The sequence below is a fragment of the Sebastes fasciatus genome, chromosome 11 (assembly GCF_043250625.1).
Source record: "Sebastes fasciatus isolate fSebFas1 chromosome 11, fSebFas1.pri, whole genome shotgun sequence".
Lineage (NCBI taxonomy): Eukaryota > Metazoa > Chordata > Actinopteri > Perciformes > Sebastidae > Sebastes > Sebastes fasciatus.
The window spans coordinates 33,943,915-33,965,914 of NC_133805.1; the positions used below are offsets into that span (position 1 = coordinate 33,943,915).

At 40.9% G+C, this 22,000-nt stretch overlaps 1 protein-coding gene across 2 annotated transcripts in view; it reads left to right on the plus strand.

Moving 5' to 3' along the window:
- The first annotated feature begins 2,691 nt into the window (after positions 1–2,691).
- The window catches only part of LOC141777773 (neuropilin-1a-like), a 114,370-nt gene continuing 95,061 nt past the window's right edge, over positions 2,692–22,000 (plus strand). Inside the window, exons 1-2 of one of the 2 annotated variants that reach the window (XM_074652324.1) lie at positions 2,692–3,552; positions 4,459–4,633. In XM_074652324.1, coding sequence (XP_074508425.1) covers positions 3,462–3,552; positions 4,459–4,633 — 266 coding nt within the window. In that variant the 5' untranslated portion in view covers positions 2,692–3,461. The remainder of the gene's footprint in view (positions 3,553–4,458; positions 4,634–22,000) is intronic. The other variant, XM_074652325.1, reaches the window with a different exon arrangement.

Here is a 22,000-nt window from a genome sequence, read left to right on the forward strand (position 1 = left end):
TTTTGTCTTTTGTTTTGGTTCGGTAGAGTTCTGTCCCTTAGTTGTGCTCTTTTATTTATTAATTTAAAGTAACAATCTTGAAGATTTTCATTTGAATAAATGTTAAGTCACAATGCACCTGATTCGACTGTTATCAGGCCATTAAATAATCGTTATCAGTCGCTATAAGCACCATTGATGTGGGTCAATAAGGGCCTGCTATACCTACTACGTTGTAAAAGCGAAAGTGAAACTTAAAAGCAACACGTTCTACCATGTTGTAAAACTGAATGAAACATTTTGAACACAAACAAAAAGGCTTATTTAGGTATAGACAACAAAACTACATTTTCTTTAGGTTTAGGCAAAAAAAAAAAATTAAGTTTAGGGAAAAACATTGTTTTTTGGGTTAAAATAACTAGGAACACAAAGACAAATACACATTGGATGCAAATTGCAGTCTCCTGGGTGAAAACCCAGTCTTTTGTGTCCCATTTATCGTCCCCGACCTCCAGCCCATATGGAGTTTCATGCTATCTATACTACAGCACCTGACTAACGCTTCTGCTCCTGTCATAATTACTACAGTCGCTAGAGGTCACTGTCGTGTCTTTTATACCTTCTTTTGGTTACCTACCATGTGAATAGATGATAAAACCTACTAGTGGGTGTAGTAGGCCCCTATTGACCCACATCTATGGGCATAGTGACTGATAACGCCTATTTAATAGCCTGACAACATGAGGTCACACTGGTGATTGAGCCTATGGCCGACTGATGAAAGCCCTCACATTTGCAGTATATCACAACATGTCTCTGGCGACATTCCCGGGAAAAATCACAATTGGCGCTCTCTGGGAAGTGAGATCCCAGCCAGTTCTCATTCCCAGGGCGTCAAATACCAACGCTTTGTCACGGCTGTTGGCGTTCAATACCGCCGCACAAGGCACCCTTTCACGGCGGTAGTAAGCGCACCAGGCTTTCTGTTAATCAGAATCAGGTTTATTTTGTTAAGTACACACATACGTGGAATTTGACTGCGGTTTTATGCAGCTCTCTCAATAACAGCTAGGAACAATAATGACCAACAATAAAATAATACAATAGACAGTAATAAAATAAAATGTCTATATACAAGTCAAGTGTTCTGGAATTTGTAAACAATACATATAGTGCTAAGAAATAAATACTGGATATACAGTACATGGACTGGATGAGTATGTATATGTGAAGATGTCTCTATACTGTATGTACAGTGAGTAGGATTTATATTGACAATTACAATGCAAACCCATCCGCAGCAACAGATCAGGGAAAGAGACCTACCGGGCGGGCAGGAGGGGAGGTCGATAGGTCCAACAAACACAAGGCTTTCATCCAGGAGACCGCTGTTTTGTGTCTTGTGTGTTACCTTTCACTTTCACTTTACAGTCAGCTGTTCTGTGTCCACAATGTCAGGTCACCGTTTCACTGTAAAAACATGTTGTTTTTTCCTAAACCTAACTAAGTGGTTTATGTTGCTTAAACCTAAGAAAGTGTTTTTGTTTAATTCACAACATTAAGCACATGTTTACTGTAAGCGAAAAGTGACTCCGGGGGATCATTAAGCACATGTTGTTTAGTGCGACAAATTGACACCAATGGGTCTGACAAAGCGTCAGTCTCTGACGATTCGGGATGAGAACGTGTTGGAAATCCAAAAAGACACCTTCAACTACCGGTTAGGTGCCGCCAAAGAGAACGAAACGGAGAGTATAAAAATGTGAAATGGACTTTGAAGTAAACAATTTCTGGAAGATGACGAAAGAAACATTGCAATACAGTATTTCTTTTCTTTTTTTTTAAATCACCTTTCAAAACTTTGCAATTACAGCCTGTAAACTCACAGATCTGTGTCCTTTTGACTTGAGACACCTGTCCTCAACCAGATTGTCTCCGCTCCTCCGAGGTTATGAACCCGCAGATTTTGATACAAAATCCAACATGTTATGTATTAAGTACAGAAAATGCTATGTATCCCCAATATACAGTGTATAGGCAAGGCAGCCTACCTAACAAATGGAATAAAACTTGATAACAGAAAAAATACAAGATAATCTTTCTTCCTTTGTAGTCAGCTGTTGCCTCTCTGTCCATGTTCAGCCTTTCTAAAATATAACATCATCCTCTGGATCTAAAGATAACCCACTGCTCTCCTATCACATACATCAATATGGTAGAAAGGCTTATTGATTCTTTATTCAAGCTAAAAAAATGGATGGAGGACAAAATCCATTGCGGGTCATTTAAAAACATAATAAATGATGTGTCAGTTTTCAGGACACTTTATATGTATTTTGGATTTTCAATATCATTAAAATATACCAGGCCCAGTCAGTGAGAGTGAAGTTACATAACCTTCAGAGTTAAACAATCTTTATTTCAGTTTCATTTTTAGCAAATTAATTTAGGCATTATTTGGTAAACGAAACAAAGAAATGTTTTAACAAAAAAAAATGCACTTCCAGACCTGAACATTTTGTCCAATTCTCTGCATCAGAATCAGACTGATGAACACACATTCGGTCAGAGGGACAAAAACTCTGAGATGTACATCAACCCCAGCGAGGAACCAATACATCTCTCTCGCTCCTCGTTTTGACAAAGCTCAGCTGTAGACTGTAGACTGTATGTAGCCTGCTCGGTGGACACTGCCCACACCACCTTATACCACCACACTCTCACGCCAGCGGGAGTTTGCGTGCGCAGTTTTCTTTTTTCTCCCTCTCTCTCTCATGAGTCGGGAGCGCACAGAGGGCGCATCGGGTGTCACTCTGCTCCAGCTCCTTCCAGTCTCCAGTAGCGGTCGGTTCACCGGGTGTCAGTGTGCTCCAGCTCCTTGTAGCGGTCTGTTCGCTGCTGCTGCTGGTTGTTGCGCGCAGTGGCAGTCAGTCTACAGCAGCAGGAATTTGGGGAGTGGAAATTCCGCTTACTTTCTCTGCTCGCCTCCTATATTCCTGACATTTCTGCTGTGGCGGTCAGTCAGTGAGCAGACACAGAGAGAGACACAGAGAGAGAGAGCTGAACTGAAATAAGGAGTGAAGATCTTGGAGAGCTGCGCTCAGATGTTCCTCGCGGTTGGTTCCCACTGAACACCGGTTAACTACTGAATTCTTCTTTTTAATTTTTTCCTCTTGGAAGTATCGATCCTGTTTGGTGTTTGATAAAGAACCGAGGGGCGCACAGCTGCCACTTCTGGCGCACGGATTTTTCCCCTTTTTTGATTCTTGTTTTCTGCTTTTGGATTATTATTATTTTATTTTTACCAGGAGATGTCAAGTTCTTCCCTGACAGAAGCAGCAGGGATCTGGTGCTGAAGCTCGCAGGATGCCGGGGACCCTACAACAAGCACATCTCTTACTTTGAGACAATCTCATTTTTTGGACGTAAACCAGGACGTTTTATTCTCCCCTTTCTGCGTGTGTTTATTTTCTTTTTGCACAATGTCTGTGTTGTACAATCTAAGGATGCGTACTGGATTGCTATTGTTCCTTTTCACCCAAATCATCCCGGTTGCCTCGTTGACTCAGACCGGTAGGTGTTGACTGGTTTGTGTGAATATGTTGTGGCTTGACAACAGGCAGCAGCCTGGCTGAACATTGATCCATTTTGCATCATTTTGCACCATTGTTGCCTCTCACCTGTTATGCCTCGGCTCTCTCTCTCTCTCTCTCTCTCTCTCTGTCTCTCTGGGAGCAGTCTGCAGGAGGCTCAACATGCAAATACTGTTTTACTATAATTCCCCTAATAGATTAAAATACTCCAGGATATTACGAAAAAATATACCTAAATATTCCGCAAAAGCAAAAATACGCACAAAGTACCTCATAGTCACTACGAACTTACAATATAATATCACAGAATAAGATTTCCTTTATTATAATGGAAATATCACACATTTATTTCGTTAAGGTCTGTTCGCGCTTCAGCCGCTCAAAGACGCTTTTTTTTGGAGCTTTTACGCGCGTTGCCACTGAGGCTTGATATGAGCTACAAGCAATTTCATAAATCATTCATTGAGAAAATTAAATGCAATCACGCTGCCTGTTTGCAGGAGAAGCAGCAGCAGCCAGCCCACCTCACTCACCTTCATGGACGTAATAATCACACCTTGTGGCAGGGATGCCTTACTTTACACCACACCTTTCTCTAAAAATAGTAGAAAAATAGTGCAGTTTTATCACCTTCTGGAGGCTGATATAGAAATCCCCCAGGATGTGGATTTATAGTCACAATGTGTGGAGGCGCAGTGATTTTCTGTCAACATAATTTTTTGCTTTATTGGTGTATTTATGATGATGATCCACCCGCTGGAGGTCTGACTATCCTCCCACCATCTCTTGCTGATGCACATTCATCTTTTACACTCAAAATGTGTCAACATCAGAAGTCCATTTCTCTCCACTTAACTGAACAACTTTCTTCCCTCTCTTGTTGTAGATAAATGTGGGGGTAATATAGAGATCCACATGGCGGACTACCTGACTTCCCCGGGCTACCCGGGCGCATACCCGCCCTCCCAGCAGTGCGTCTGGGTGATCACAGCTCCAGAGCCAGGCCAGAAGATCCTCATCAACTTCAATCCGCATTTTGATCTGGAGGACAGAGACTGCAAGTAAGAGTTCACTCCTCACTCTCTCTCTCTTTCTCTTTCTCTCTCTCTCTCTCTCCATCTTTTCCCACCCTCCTTTGCTCTCTCCTCAATCCTGCCTGGATACAGTGTGAAACTCTGCCACCTGTTGGTCAAGGAGTGATATGCATCTGCTCTCAGGGAGCTGGAGGATGAGATGAGGCTATGCTGGAGATGACTTGAGAGTTGATGGGTTTTTGTAATTCATACTTGATAAGGAGGGAGTTTGTCTCATGGTTTTTGTGTCTGCCCTGGGTGTTGTGCCAGGAAATTTTAGAGGAGAGCAAACCCAGTGAAAGTCGTGCGTGCACCAGCTTTTTTATTGATGGAGTTTCAGTTTGCACATTGCAGGAATGAGAGAAATGGTGTTTGCTTTTCATTTGGAGGCAGAGTTTACCTGTTTGTATTTGGAGGAGGAATAGAGTTTGTCTGGCTTTTTTTGTTTGTTTGCAGGAACAGAACCTCCTCGAGCATCTAATTTAATTTTTTTTTTTTTTACAAATTTGTTGGAAGTGCTGCTGTCAGGTTTTTGTGAATTTGAGGAAAAGACACAAACATGAGCTGATGTTTTTTGTCTGAAGCAGTTGTGTTTTTTCGTCTCGTGCTTGTTCATCCACCTTTTAAATTTACGCCAGAAGTTCATTAATTTATTGCCAGAAAATTATTTGGCAACAATTTTGGTAATTGATTAATCGTTCAGGTCATTTTGGGGCTAAATTTGCCAAACATTCACCAGTTCCAGCTTATCAAATGTGAATACTGCTCGCCTTTCTTTGTCTTCTGTGATAGTAAACTCATTATCTTTTGATTTTGAGACACAAAACAAGTGATTTGTTGATATCACCGTGGGCTCTGGAAACTTGTAAAGGACATTTATGTCTGTTTTCTTACATTTTATAGACCAACGATTAATTGATTGATTGAGAAAACAGTTATCAGATCAATGGATAATGAAAGTAAGCCTTAACGCAGCCCTGTTTCTCATCACCATCACTGGCTAATATGTGGCTCTGCACTGGACGTGTAAATGGGTCAACGTTCTTACACAACATGCATTTTCCACACAGACACTCAAACGTGCATCACAAATCATTCCTGTGCACGTCTGATGGTGCTTCCCTGAGCATTACTCCACTAAAACCTGTAAACAAGTACCCATGCAGACACACACACACACACACACACACACACACTCCCCTGTCTCTTTGACCCAGAGACACACACACACTCGATTGTGTGCATCCACACAACAGCCCATGTGTTGCTCTCTCATAAATAAGCCGTTTTTATGTCGGCTCCTCTGTCTTTTTTTAAAAGCTCCATAAACGGCTCCTGTGTAAATCACGGCCGGCTGTCCAGCGCCGTCTCACAGATGCGGTCCTCCAATACTATTGGATCACGTTTCATCACCGAGGGACTAATAAACTACAAGGACATTAGAACCACTCTGGACAGATAGTGGATATTGTGTGTCTTTCAGCGGATTATTGTTATACACCTTCCTCAGAGTTGTAAGCAAACGTTCAGGAAAGACTTCTTCAGGAAAACCTCGTTCTGCAGTGACCTTATTTAGTGAGGTAACCCAGGGAGCAGTATAAGAGTGTAATAATGCTGTTTAAGTACTTAATGAAATGTAATAAATCTTGGTCATAACGTTTAAGCCGGTGGTTAACTTGGCCCTGTAGTAACACCACCAACAGAGTGTTATTGTCTGCTTAAATTACTTTTCCATAGATTAATGTGCTGGAATAAGGCGGTGGTAAAGTCAAATATTATGGTTTAATCAGGGTTTAATAAACATTTTAGTGATATGTTCTTATCCAGTAAGAGAGCAGATAGGCTTCTTGCATCTGACAAAGAACCTGAGGAGGGTTTTCTGGTCATAGGATGTCCAAATTGATCTTTTTCTTCCAGTTCTTGGTCAAGCTCAGGCACTTTTTCTATGCTGTTGACTCTGGCTACACATGCCTGATTCCACTTCTTGGTAAGCGTGCCGTCATTTCCACATAAAGACTGACAGCTACAGGATTCAAACCCGTGACCGCTCGACAGCCCGGCCACCCTGCATCCACCTTAACATGTCATTTGGCTGTTTTCTTAGGGGGCCTCCGTTTTGCTCGATCGGTTTTCATTATTTGTTGTGTGAGTTTATGTTGGATGATGACGGGGTGTAGCTCGTAGCTCTCTGACTTGGCAGGAAGCAGTGTTGTTTTTGGGAGCGAGTCAAATGTTCGAAATATGCCCATTGAGGGGGGCCTTAAGCCTTTGGCGAGACCGCAGCCCCACTTAAAAATTTCCTGAGATGATATTTAAGAGTTTGATTTCACTGTTTGATGCCACCAGGCGCAACGTCGGCTCCAAAATATGATACTGCAGTCAGCGAGGCTATGAATGGAGACAGCAACATGATATAATGTTTTACCAGGAATCTGAAGTCTTGTGCGTTAACCTCTGCTGGTTAGACGGGCTTTCAATCCGGAGAGAGATGAGACAACCAGCATCTGCTCTGCTGACGTGTCCATGAGCAAGATCCTGACTCCTTATCAGTTCCAGATTTGACCCTTGACCTCTGATGTCTTTGTAAAGAGGAGTGATACAACTGGGGATTTGTTACTCAGGAACCAACTGTACATGAAACAACTAGTCGATTAATTGATTAGTGATCAACAGAAAATTAATCTGCAACAATTTTGACAATCAATTAATTGTTTAGGTCATTTTTAAGCCAAAAACCCCTAAAAGCTAAACATTCTCTTCTTCCAGCTTCTCAAATTTGAAGATTTTTCTGCGTTTCTCTGTTTTATATCATTGTAAGTGAGTACAATTTTGTAGGGCATTTGTTTTTTTACAGTTTTCTGACATTTTCTTTGATATAGGCCAAACTTTCTATCAGATTATCGAAAAAGTATTAATTGTATTAATCGATAATAAAAGTAATGGCTCGTTGCAAGCCTTGTTTATAGTGTGAGGTTCAGTAAGTTTAAGTAAAGCATACAAACTAGATTTTAACATTGGACAGTGTAGAATTAGTAATAAAAGTTTACATTTGTTTCACTAGTTTGATTTTTGCTTAATAAATAAAATGTGTATAAAATATAAAATGTTAGAAAATAGTGAAAAATGCCCATCACAAATTTCCAGAGCAGAAGGCGACATCTTCAAATTGCTATTTTTTACAGCCAACAGTCCAAAACCCAAATTCACAATCAGAAGAAAAGCAGAAAATCTTCATATTTGAGAAGCTGAAACCAGCTAATGTTTGGTATATTTCCTCTTCTTTTGCCTTATGAGTGACACGGACGACTAATCGATGATTGAATTGACAGAATTTGTGTTGAACACTTGTCTGTCGATTAACTGATCGGCTCATTGTTTCAGCTCTAGATAAAACACTATTCTAAACAACAGTGTATTTAGCTTTGCTCTTATCTGGTAACTCTCACAGTAACTGAGCTTGTTGGGGTTCAGTGTCTTTAGGGAAATCAAGCCAGTGGCCTTTAGGTTACAGGACGGTTTCAATAACACTCTTCTATCCCACAGTTTTAATTCAAATCTACTCTCCTGATTGAAATTTATTGTTGGAATGACACCCTCCTCCCCCCCTCCCCACTCCTCCCTCGTCAGATAGCCTGTCGCTGCTTGCCCATTTCTCCCAGTCCCATAATTAAATTACTGGACCAAAATGGAACAAACACGTTCCAGTGCTGTGTGAAACATGTCTGCAGTTAGGCAGCCAAACAAAGGAGCCATAGCGCTGGCATCCACAAGCAAAACGCAGGCTACATCTCTGGCATCCGTGTGACAAAATGTCTTCCCCCCGTGCACCCTCATGACCCAGGGTTTGTAATTATGATCCCCTAATTACAGCGTTTTTAAAAATACATATTTGTCAGCCGGGAAATGTTTTCTGCTTGCGTGATTCACGGAGGAGGAAACTTTGGGGGAGTTTTTGTACTAAAATTAGATGATCCGCCAGTTTGGAAACAATGACACCGTAACACACAAAAAATATTTAAAAGATAGAGTAGCTTTATGTCGTCAGAGAAATAACATACTGGATCATAAACTCGCTGAAACTCCCCCAGAAATATACTCCGTCAAGATGAACCTGGAGGTTGAATAGATTAGTCTGTGGTTCACAAGGCCTTCAGAAGCTTCTGTAAAACAGACAGTCTGGGTGATAATTCCAACGACAACCTTTTACTTCCACAAACTCTCAAGTGACACAATCTGCGCTCAGTGAACAGACGTTGGTTTAGACGAGAACCAGTAACACTTTTCTTGAGACACGCTAAGATCCATCGGCTCTGCCTCCGTAGCCAATCTGGAGCGGCACCAGAACAAGACTTGTCTCACGTCCATCGTCTGAAATAGCGTGGCCGATAAAAGTGAATCCCTGCAGAGTGCGGTAAAATAGAGCAGAGGCATTGGTTAGGAACATGCGTCGGTGGCGGGATAATTTGGGACATCTTTTTAGGAGTTGGCTGAACTGTTTCCTCCTACATGAGGCTGTACTGGCACAGTCCGCACCTCACACATACACGACACACACACACACACACACACACACACACACACACACACACCTCACACGACACACACACGACACACACACACACACACACACATACACACACACACACAGCAACCTAACTTTCTGTCACTGCTAGTATGCTTCATGCGCACTCGGTGGCCCACACAGCTACAGGGTGCATGCTCTGCAAATTCTCTAACACACGTTCTTAGTGTCCACGGGGACACAAAGAGACAAACGCTGACATACAGAAGAGAACGTTAAAAGGAAAATCCATTGTACGTACCTGCTTTTGATGTCCATACAGGCCACAAGGGGGGTCACTGAATGTTTTGATGAGTATGAAAATTATGTGAATCATATGCTATGACCTTCACAATCACCAGATCTCAGCCATAGACTGTATATAAGAAGTGGACGTAGACACAGTGTCTTGGTTTTTGGCCGTTGCCATGTTGGTTTTGTGCAACCAGAAGTGACACGAAAGGGGTGGAGCTAAGACATGTTTAGGCGACAAAATGTTATAATTAACTCTCATGAAGTGAAAACACACGGTGAAAGGGTTAAAGCTCTAAGACGAAAACACGGATAACTCCCAGACTGGACAATGCCGTGGTAGCGACCTGTCAATCGCAAGGTAGCCACGCCCTAAAGCGTCCCCTGCTTTATGGTCTATTTGACTCTAAATGGGACCATAATTTACTAAATGAACATCATGCTGTATTGAAGACTTGAAACTAGCGGTTGACACCATAAACTCATGTTTACAATGTTTACTGAGGTAATAAATCAAGTGAGATTTTCTCATAGACTTCTATACAATCAGACTTCTTTTTTCAACCAGAGGAGTCGCCCCCTGCTGGCTGTTAGAAAGAATGCAAATTTAAGGCACTTCAGCATTGGCTTCACTTTTCAGACCTGGAGTTGTCCACTGATTTCAACCCAACTGAACATCTATGGGAGATTTTGGAGCGACGTGTTAGACAGCGCTCTCCTCCACAATGCACCAAAACACCAAATGATTGAATATCCTCCGAAAGAATGTGTTCATATCCTCCAGTAGAGTTCGACAGACATGTAGAATCTATGCTGAGGAGAAATGAAGTCAATCAAAGTCCATGATTAGCCAAAACAAAATGCTTCCTCAAGCAGAGACACAGTCACAGGACCGACATCCAACAGCCTGGGGTTGTCACATGAATGGAAACACACAGTTGGAAGACATCTGCGTGGGTCTATGAATATGTGTGGGGGCCAGGGTTTTTTTTTTATTACTTCATGTTTTCAAAGTTGACCTTTATTGGCTGATCACGATGACTTTAAAGAACAAATCAAGCGTTCTTGGAAGTTTTTGAAATATACGGTATTTAAGGTAAGGTATGGTAAAAAGATGGATGGATGAATAGATTGTTGGATGATAACAGTCGATGGCAGGTTGGATAGGTGGATCAATAGATGGATAGATCGATCTTTGGATTGCAGATTGGATGAATATACGAAAGGATGGCAGAATGCTGTGGATGGATGGATATATGAATGGATATATGGAAGGATGAATCTAAAGACGGGTTGATGGATGGAAGGTAGGATTAATCGTTTGATGTGATAGATGTAAGAATGTCAGGACAGATGAATGAATTGACGGACGGCGGGATGGATGGGTTGATGGATCGACTGATGGAACGACAAACGGATAGACGGATGGATGATTGGATGGATTGCGGGATGAAGGATGAAATCGATTGTTGGGCAACGGATGGAAGGATTTCGGGATGAATGGATATAACGATTGATGAATTGAATTGCTGGACAGTGGATGAATGAATTTCTGGATGATAGAGAGATGGATGATGAATGGGTGAAGCCCAAGATGGAAGGATGGATGGATTGCTGGATGATAGATGGAGCTGTGGTAGGACAGATAAATGAATCAACAGATGGCTGGAGGGATTGCTGGATGAATGATGAATGGATTGTTGGATGATTGGATGAATAAATCAATTTGTGGATGATAGGTAGAACGATGGCTGACTCAAAGAGATCGATGGGTGAATGGATGGAAGAATGGATGTATTATTGAAGATGTATGAATCATCAGATGGCTGGAAGGATTGTGGGTTGGAGGGATGTAGACAAACTTTAGTTCCCAGTACTTTCTTGATGATCTCGTCTTGTGAAAGTGTAAAACAAGCGACTCTGCCGTCAGTTGTTTAGTCTTGTGTTTGTTCTTGTCTGCAGCACAAATATTCTGATAAATCTCAGCCTTTATGTGGCTTTAGACCGAGGCTTTATTTCACCAGCCGTCCTTTGCTCAGCATTCAGTCTGACTTTGCCAGTTTCAAAGAAAATAAAAGCGTCCCTTCCAGATGGTTGTATTTTTCAGTTCCACAGCCGCCACACAAAACAGGAAGACTAAATGTGCTGCTGTCACAGATCGGTTAGCCCGTGGCTCGCTCCCAAGGAAACTTAAGGCGTGAGCCATCAAAAATAATTTTGTTGTTTGTTCTGTGTTCTGCAGCGACGTGTTTCTTCTATTTGTTACTTTGAAGCGCAAAACAGCCGTGAGAATTAGGTCAATGACAGATGGATATTTGTTTTCTTGTTTGTAGTCTGAATGAGCAATTGTCCTGTCTTATGTAACATTATTTTTACGTCTGTATTAAACTGAAACATTTGTAATTTCTCATGTACAGAAAATATTCACAAAACCAAGACTATTTATTCCCCTCTCGCTTAAAACATTGGAGGTATTACCATTTTGTGCAAAAGAGATTAATATACTCACAGGGTTTTAAAACAACAGATCTACAGATCAACATACCACTCCCTTTTCTCATGCCATCTCTGCTTTCCAAAATTACTACATTCCCCACGTTGCAATGGGGTTTCAGTCTGGGAGTCCCTCCTGCTGAGCTTAAAAGCACTCAAACAGAGGACATTAGTTTAATCATTAAACCCCTTCCTGGTCGTCCAGTGTGATCCACACAGAGCTTGAAATATTAAAGGAATGAGAGGACAAAGAAAAGTAGAAGAGGAAAGAGAGAAAGGGAGGGGTGGAAAGAGAGAGCAGACGAGTACAGACAGACTCGGAGATAGAGGGCTTCAGGCTGGTTGGCATGGTCAGTCTCATCCTGACCTCGGTGACAGACCTCTCGCTGTCTCTCTTCCTCCTCCACCCTCAGGCTGTTTGGTCGCTTTTTTTCATCCCGTCACCTCCTGCACCATCACTTTCTCTCTCTCTCTTTCTCTCTTTCTCTTCACACTCTCTGAACTCCATGTGCACTCGTTATGTTTTTATCCCATTTTTTCCTCTTCTCGCTTGCTGTCTCGATCTCCTCTGTTTGGATAAATGATGGTGAATCGTTCTGATTTTCAGTAGTTTATATCTGAACCACATTAGCAAATCATGTTTCTGGTGTTTTCTCCTGAATGGAAGTCCAATATCTAAACTCCTTTTAACTCTGTTTTGGTCTCCATCAACTCCTGAGAAAACTGCTTGTAACTGGGTCTTTAGCAGCTAAATGCTCCATTATGTTCACCAGATAGGCATTAACTTTGTCTGTGAGCCTTTTGTAGCATACAGTTGGTTTATTAGAACATTTTTTTCCTGAAAATAGCTGCCTGCTTCATTTGAATGTTGATGAACCAAAAATGTGAGGCTGAACCAGAACTTTCCCGATCAGCTATTTAATCTGTGATTATATTTATCATGTATTCAACCATGAGTAGGGCTGGGTATCGGTACCTACTCTCAGTACCAAGTAATATCAAAACTTGTCCCGTCAAACGATACCTGCATTCAATCCTTTTTGTACCCAGATCTAGAAAAAAATGACTATTTTTCTAATTTTGCTCGAAGCCAATTAGATTTAATGCGCTGTGTGTTTGGCCCACTACTGCAGCAGCTACAACACATACAGTCTGTGGTGTGGTGAAGTCGAACGCGGTGTGTTTGGTGGAGCTGGCAGTTAAGTGTGCCGAGATGCCACTAAAACGTTGGAAAGTATGCACCACACGCCTGTGGCGCCTGATAAAAATAAATGCTGTGGTGGCATTTTACGCAACTGAATGCTTCCATTCACATGATGGGTATCGAATGAAGTAGAAGACAAGGTATCAAATGAAGTAAGAAATCAAATGAAGTACTCTATTGCTATCAGTATCGTCATTTTTGAAAATGATACCCAGCCCTATAGCCATGAGACTGGCTAACAAAGTTAAGCTAGTAGTCAAAAACCAAGCTCTATAGCTTGATGGAAGACATTTTAGCATTTCAATTTTGATTTAGTTAACTCCTAAATTCCCTCTATAAGCTCATGCAGGTTTGATAAAACTGTCAGTTTTTTATATAAAGTTAAAGAAAGCTAATGTGTGTGAGAGCATACACCTCAGTCAGAATGAACTTTAGTGCCTTGTATCTATCATTTTTATTTATATGATAAGGTTGTAGATTTAGAACCTGGGTGGAACGGACATTGGACTGTTTGTCGTGGTCATTTGATTAGTTCAAAAGAAAATGGCCATTGTTGTTAGTTGTCATGGTGACAACACGTCAGTGAGGCTGTAAAGTTTGTTGCTCAGCTGCTGAACCAGCAACGGAGAGCCGAATCAACGTCTGTTAAGGCCTAGTCATACTTTCTTTCTCACTTACTTATGAAACAGTCAGCCGGCATGGCGGGACTACAAGCACACACACATACTAGACGCCAACGCTGTTGTTTTACACGTCGAGCCAGCCTGAGTGAGTTTGTGACTTATTGTTTCTGTGTATTTATATGGAAGTTAGCCCCCTACAACCGGTTGCCACCGTTGACATAAAAATGGCCACTGCTCTTACCATCCTGCAATGTTGATTTGAATGTGAACATCCGTTCTACTCATTTTCTATTTCTATGGTTGCAACATGGGCTGATTTCACCAGCTGACTCTCGTCTCTCAGCAGCAAATATTTGTCCGATGGAAGGAAGGGCGGACTTTGAATCCTGCTATTGTTTCTCTTATGCAACGCTACGTTGTTTGGATTTGCTTTTCTAAACAATTATAGACACAAACTCTGCGTCCCCTATGAATCAGCTCACACATATGGAGCACATACAAAGGCAGAATAGATAACGCCATACACAGGAACATACTCTATATAGATGCGTACAAGAAAAGAAAAATGCACACACACAATAAAACTAATTGCTGTAAATGTAATCAGGCCTATCATGGATTCCCTGCTCATCCTTGAGTCACACACACACACTTTTCACACTTTCACACACAAATGAAAACACATGTCAGATTAGATCCTTAACGAGCAGATTAACGAGGAGGGAGTTTAGCGCGGGGAGTGGGGGGGACCCAGTCTTCAATGTCACACACACACAGCTGCAATCTCAGGATTTACAGGACGCACTCGCTGATGCTCTCCAGATGTTCCAAAAACAACATACACACTCTTATGCACGACAGGGAGGCATCTATCAGAGTAAACAGGTGGATTTAATAGAGACAATAAAGCTTGTTTTCAACTATTTTTGTGCACAGCTTCTATTGGCTCACCATATTTAAATCCACTGTGAGGATTGGATGTACAGTAAGCGTGGAAATGAGAGAGATGAGGAAACGGATGGATTGCTGGATTGGTTGGTTATGGCTGGAATTAGTTTGGAGGATTTATCCGATGAGGCGTAGGCATCTCATTTAATGTGATGATGGTTGGACATGGCTACTTTTAAATCTCCTGGTCTTAAAGAGTTTTCAGGCTCAGGCTTCATCCGCACTGCAAGTCTTTTTTTTCATGCAAGAGAAATCTTCAGAAACGTGGATCACAACACTGTAACGCCATCATCTGATCCCTGAGAAATGGAAAAAAAAATTGGTAAACACAGATGTCTTTTTTTTCCACGGTTACTTTGGTCTTGATCCCACATAAAAGCAAGGAAAATCCCTAATGCCTTGTGTGCATGGCATGTCCTAATGCAGCAGCACCTTCAAAGGAGGAAATCATAACAATGCAGACATTCACCAGATGTGTATTTTCAGTGTGAAGCATGTTCTCAGGATAATACGTTTTTATACTTGCTGTATTTTTAATATACCAAATGACACCAATGTAACACCGATGGATGTTTTTCAACTTCAAGTTTGTGAAGTACTTTCCCATTCCATGGGAATCTACTTTAGATTGTTTTCTTGGAGCTGCAGCAGCTTTCACACCTCAGCAAAGCTCTCAGGGAAAACAGCTTCAGGTCCAGAAAAACCTGTTCAATTGGCTCAAGAGTGAAAATGTCCTTGCATGAACTTTAACGGTATTAAGCAACACATTCTCTCTCCCAACTCATCAAATACCGCTGCTTGGTCAGTGTCCCTACGCTTCAAACTATGACGCTCTAGGTACCCCTGTAGCGTCTGTTTTGGACGTGTCAGGGACGGCGTGTCAGATTGGTAAATTTCCACTCGTTACATGCATACTGTCTCTTTTCAAAATAAAGTTCTAACGCAGGTTTACTTAGTTTGTAGGTTTACTTACGCAACAAAACTACTTGGTTAGGTTTCGGCAACAAAACTACTGGGTTAGGTTTAGGCAACAAAACTACTGGGTTATGTTTAGGCAACAAAACTACTGGGGTAGGTTTAGGCAACAAAACTACTAGGTTAGATTTAGGCAACAAAACTACTGGGTTAGGTTTAGGCAACAAAACTACTAGGTTAGATTTAGGCAACAAAACTACTGGGTTATGTTTAGGCAACAAAACTACTGGGTTAGGTTTAGGCAACAAAACTACTGGGTTAGGTTTAGGCAACAAAACTACTAGGTTAGATTTAGGCAACAAAACTACTGGGTTTAGGTTTAGGCAACAAAACTACTAGGTTAGATTTAGGCAACAAAACTGCTGGGTCAGGTTTAGGCAACAAAACACAATGTATTCGTGATACATCAAAAACAAACGTAATCCGTGACAAAATACGTTGCCCTGAAACGTAATTCCCAACGCAGTTTTGTTGTATGGGAACATAATCTTTAGGAGACAGGGCTGGTTTGTTTGACCCGTCCATCCTCCCCTCCCAACCACGCTACGCAGACTTCCTTGCGCTTTATATCATTTATTTGAGCTCTGACCGTCTAATCATGACACGGGTGGGTTTACATTGGAGTTAGTTGAAAGCCCGGTGCGTCCCATACAGATGCTAAAGGGTGCCCCCGTGCGTCGTATCAGACGCCGAGGAGCACTGACAAAGCGACGGTACTTTACGAGTTGAGAATGAGAACAGGTTGGATTAAGATATCTCTGAATTGACTGTATTATAAGAATTCAGTCTTTGCCTTCAGTTTTAATGTCAATGAATAGATAGACTGGTAGATTGATAGATAGATTTACAGACAAGCCTTGACCTACTTCTTTCTCTGTGAAATAAATTAAGCTGACCTAGATGTGTTGAGAGTCCCAAAAGTCACCATTAAATATTCTAGTAGTCCACCAAATATAAGTGACTGTGACTTCACTTCAGTCTGCCTCCTTGTGAACTTTGGAGGCCCGTGAAAACTGGATGTCACGCTTGGGACGGGTCACCGCCAGGATATGAGGGCCAGAGGTCGGTCAGCGGGCCAAACTGTGTTTTGACCTTCTCCTGGGAGGATGAGCAGACCTGGGAGGCTTTGTCCTCTTTAAATATCCGCGACGAGAAACTCTTCCCCCATTGAAGCCAAAATGGCTGTTCATTAGCAGCGTGGACAATAAAGTCTTTTTCTTTCTAAGCTCGTAGAGGAATGTGTTGTATCTGTCTGGGTAGAAACGCCCCAGGCTGACCTCCCATTGAGACATGTATGTAGAAGATATTACACACACACACACACACACACACACACACACACACACACACACACATCTTGTGGGCAGATGATAAACAGATTAAAATGTGTGGGAGGCACACACACACACACACACACACAGATATGAATACACAACAGAAATGGAACGAATACATTTGTGGATGTAACAGACATGAATGTATTCAGTCTGATGACCCAAATCTGTGTCATGAGCTCTGAGTTATTTTGACTCAGACTGCTGACTGAAGGAAACGCAGGAAATGGGTGTGTTAGTCAAGTGTTGAGAGCAAAACCATCAGTGTATCAGTGGAACATAATTTTTCCTGGTATTATATGCCAACACTTTAGTACACTTTAGTACAGTGCACACTAAGAAGACTGATTTTTAACCAGTTGTGCTGTAGTACTGGCTGTGTAGCAATAGCACACTGAAAGGTCTGTACAATTTTAAAGTCTTTACACTGGTTACCTGTTAGTTTTCGTGTTGATTTTAAAATTCTTTTATTAGTTTATAAGGCACTACATGGCCTTGCACCAGACTACCTTGCAGAAATGCTTTTGGTTTATGAACCAGGAAGGCCCTTCAGATCCTCCACTTCTTCTCTTTTAGTTGTTCCACAAAGCAGAACAAAAACAAACCGCTGGAACAACCTTCCAGAGGAACTGAGAGGAGATGAAAATATTCATATTTTTAAACGTAAATTAAAAACCCATCTATTTAATCTGACTTTTATGTAGTGTTTTATAGTTTTATCATTTTTATTACTTATTTTATTTATCATCATATTTATAGTGTTTATTTTACTCTATTTTGTTTAATCGACATTTTATTGCTGATCATTATTATCTCTTTTATTCTATTTCATTTTATTAAAATTTCATTATTTAATACAATCTGCTTATTTTGTGTAGTTTCATAATTTTTATTTATTTATTTTTTATTGTTATTTTTATTTCCTTGTATGTTATTTATCTTGTATTATCTTAAATAGCCATCTTTTATTGCTTTCTTATTCAATGAACTTCTATATTGGTTGTTTTGGTGTGCATTAGTCTCTTAATCCATTTTTAACACACTTTTTGTCAGTCGTCTGTCAAGCCCTTTGAATTGCATTTGACTTGTTTGAAAGGTGCTATATAAATAAAGTTTGATTGATTGATTGATTGATTAGAGAATAAGCACATTAAGAAGCACATAGCTTTTAAAAGTAAAGGTCTTTATAGGGAGAAATGGTCGCTTTATAGTGTTAAATTATTTCTGCATTTATGTTTCAGCTCGTCCTTGTGAAGCCTTGCCCAACATGATGTTTGATAGTTAAATGAAAATGCATCATAAGTTTGAATTTATTATGTTTTCTGTGTAAAGTCTTCATGAAAGTTATTAGTTACTACAGCTGTCAGATAAATGCACAGTTGAAAAGTAGTATATTTCTCTGTGAAATCTATAGAAAAATATAAAGTAGTGCCAAATAGAAATACTCTACTAAAGTATGAACGCTGGTCCCCTGAGTAAAAGTCCCGTGTTTATTTGACCCATCCAGCCCTCCGTCCTGCCCATCATTAGTGGACTTCCTCGCTCTGAATCCTACGTCCGTTGCTCTGGATGGGTTTACATTGGAGTTATTTGAAGGCCTGCTGCGTCTCAGAAAGACGCTTAAGGGTACCTTGTGCGTCGATATCAAGACGCTGAGGAGCACTGACAAAGTGTCAGTATTTGACGCCCTGGTAGCGAGACCAGTCTGTGAGTTTATAAATTCATTTAAACTGCGTGCACTAAAAAAGTCACGTTGTGATGTTTTAATTATATTGTCTGTAGGGCTGCAACTAAACATTATTTTTGTTGTTGATTAATCTGTTGACTATTTTCTCGATTAATGGATTAGTTGTTTGGTCTAGAAAATGGGGAAAAATGTTGATCGGTGTTTCCCAAAGCCCAAGATGACGTCCTCAAATGTCTTGTTTTGTCCACAACTCAAAGATATTCAGTTTACTGTCATAGAGGAGGAAAGAACCCTGAAAATATTCACATTTAAGAAGCTGCAATCAGAGAATTTAGAATTTTTTTTCTTAAAAAATGACTCAAACCGATTTATCGATTATTAAAGAGTTGGCAGTTAATTTAATAGTTGACAACTAATCGATTAATCATTGCAGCTCTAATTCCCTGTACATTTGCTAATGTTAAAAGTGCAATATTAACTTAATATGTTAGACATAGCCAGGTTAGGTCTACCTTTTGAGTAACATTATTCTTTCACTGTGCTAGAGATTTAAGGTAAAGGTCCTCACAGGTCCAAAAATTTGTGCTTTAACCCAAAAAGACACTGAAATTTACGACCCCCTATTACTTGAAAGCTGGGACCCAGACCCATGATAAACCCGAGAAATGACGGACCTGAACAGGGTACCGGGTCCTAGAATTTGGGTGGACCTCTATTTTAAGCTACAGTCTTCAACTTCTACAGACCTTCATTTTGTGTAAAAACAGGTTAGGTAGCCAAAAAGAATGGTGTCTTTAAGTAATATTTCATTTTAACATGACACTGAAATATGTTTCAGATACTGCTGCAATGTCTAGTTGTTAGTGTCACTCATGATGCTGAAGTGTTAGCCTGGAGCTCCAAAATCAGCCATCCACAAAGAACAAAAGAGTCATTTTGGTGCTTGTGTGTGTGTTTTTGTGACTGAAAAGCTCATTTGGCAAATGTTCTTATCCTCTTTTAACTCGGTTTATTTCTCAAATGCAACTCGTTAAGTCACAACAGCAGCAGGCATTTCTGCTTAATAACATCATTCTCTGAAATGAAGGCGATTTCACAACATCCAACTGTTTGCTCTTTGTCTTTCTGTCTGCCTCCCTGTCTGTCTGCCTCCCTGTCTGTCTGTCTGTCTGTCTGTCTGTCTGTCTGTCTGTCTGTCTGTCTGTCAACTAGACTCTCTCTCTCTCTGCCAAAACGAAGCAGTCCCTGCTGGGCTTTCTATACGTGGGTCTGAGTTAGAGCTAATTAATGTCACATGTTTTTTGGGGAACAAGAGAGGTGAACGTATAGTGTGCCGGGCCTCTCTGTGAATGCAGATGAACTTGTCGAGGGCTAACACATGTCAAAGTGCAGTGGAAGTGACACAGTGTTTATTGCTTTGCCCCTAACTCACTTTAGAGAGGTGTGGATAGAGTGTCGCTTGACAAAGGGCCTTTTTCCCCTGCAAATCTCTCAGGTACAGACGGAGACGTTTGGCCTTTCTCTGAATTCAGACTCAGAAACGCCCTTCTGTGTTTGTTTAAGTCTAGAATTACAAACAGACTCCGGATGTAGTGACACATTTTATTCAGCAGATTCAACTTTTACTGATTTTCCGTTCAAATAATAAAACATTGCAGGTTTTTTTTGTTATATGCAACCAAAACACAAGTTCACACGCAGAGTTGCAACACTTTGACCTAGGGACGTCACGATACTAGAAATCTAATAGTCGATACCAATACCAGTGAATATCCACGATTCTCGATACCAAATTCGATACCACGGTAAAAAACAAAAACAAAAAAAACAAAACAATAAATCCCATGTAATGTGTACATGTGTCTATATACTGTATATCCTCAGATTGCAAGCAGTAGTTTAAATTCACTGACATGGTGACATTTCACTGGCTATAGGCTACCAGAGGTGGGACCAAGTCATTGTTTTGCAAGTCACAGGTAAGTCTCAAGTCTGTGACTCAAGTTTCAACTCAGGTCTTGGGTCCTAAACAAACCAAATGTAACGTCATTTTAACAGCAGAGTAACTGGATCCATCTGGTGATCAGTAACGTTACGTTAGTTCTTCATGGTTTTCTCCTGAAACTTGATTGGATGCTGTTGGATTGGTTCAAACAAAGTGGATCTGGGGAGTTAAGTGTAAGATAATCAAATGCAAGTCCCAATAAAATTCACTAGAAATACAGAATCCAGAGTTTAATAAAAAAAAAAAATAATCACCATTTTTCAGAGATTTATCAATAAGCAATAAAATATAGAAACTCAGTTCAGTTCAGTTTTTCCCCCACGAGTGAATCCTCTTCTTGAACATAAAGGATCTCTGCATCTCTGGATCTCGCTGCTGCACGGTGCTGTTGTGTGTGTCAAAATCCGACACGGAGAGCAGATGACAGTAACAGTCGCATTTGGCGCTTGACGGGTGTTAATTTCGGACCCTTCAGGCATCGTGCGGTACCGTCGGTACTGTAGAAAACGAGTACCGTCAAGTTTTTAGAATTTTGGCATCGACTTGGTACCGAAGTATCGGTTCCTGTGGCATCACTACTTTGATCCTCAGAGAAACTTCTCTACTCCGCAAAATGTCGACTTTGACTTTCATTCTTCTCAACTTTTTCACATTAAACCCCACTGAGTTTCCACCAAAATCTCATTTCATCCTTCAGGGTCCCTAAACAGTCTGTCTAAGAAAGAAGGGGTGAAATGGTGTTCTCCTTCCCTCCTCTGTCTGTTCCTAAATGAGAACAAATTCCACCTCCTCCTCGCCTCCGTTTTAATTTCCCAGCAGGATTGTGCAGCCGTGGCTTTGTATCAGCACGGCCGAGGTGAAGGATGAGGATATTCATACTTTGGCTGCTTGGCCCAATTTATTTTTTGGGCAGAGAGGGGGAAGTGTGTGTGGCTCTCTGTGTGTTATGATCTTACTCGTTTTAATAGGATTTGCTTGAAAATATTTTCTCCATTTTTTTGGAAGTGAACTGTAGATGCCGGGTTTATCCAAATGACACATCATTTAATCAATGTTTGGATGTTTTTGTTTGTTTTGAAATATGTTTTTATTGCTTCTGATAAACAGTCGTGGCCATTACATTAAATGTGTGTGTGTGTGGGTGGGTGGGTGGCACGAGGAAAAGTGATTATTTGTGTTGTGAGTGTGTGTTGTTAGTGTGTGTATGGGAAAATGGCATCTAATGAGTGTTCATGGCTTTAATGAGTAGTTCTGCAAACATTAATGAGAGTGT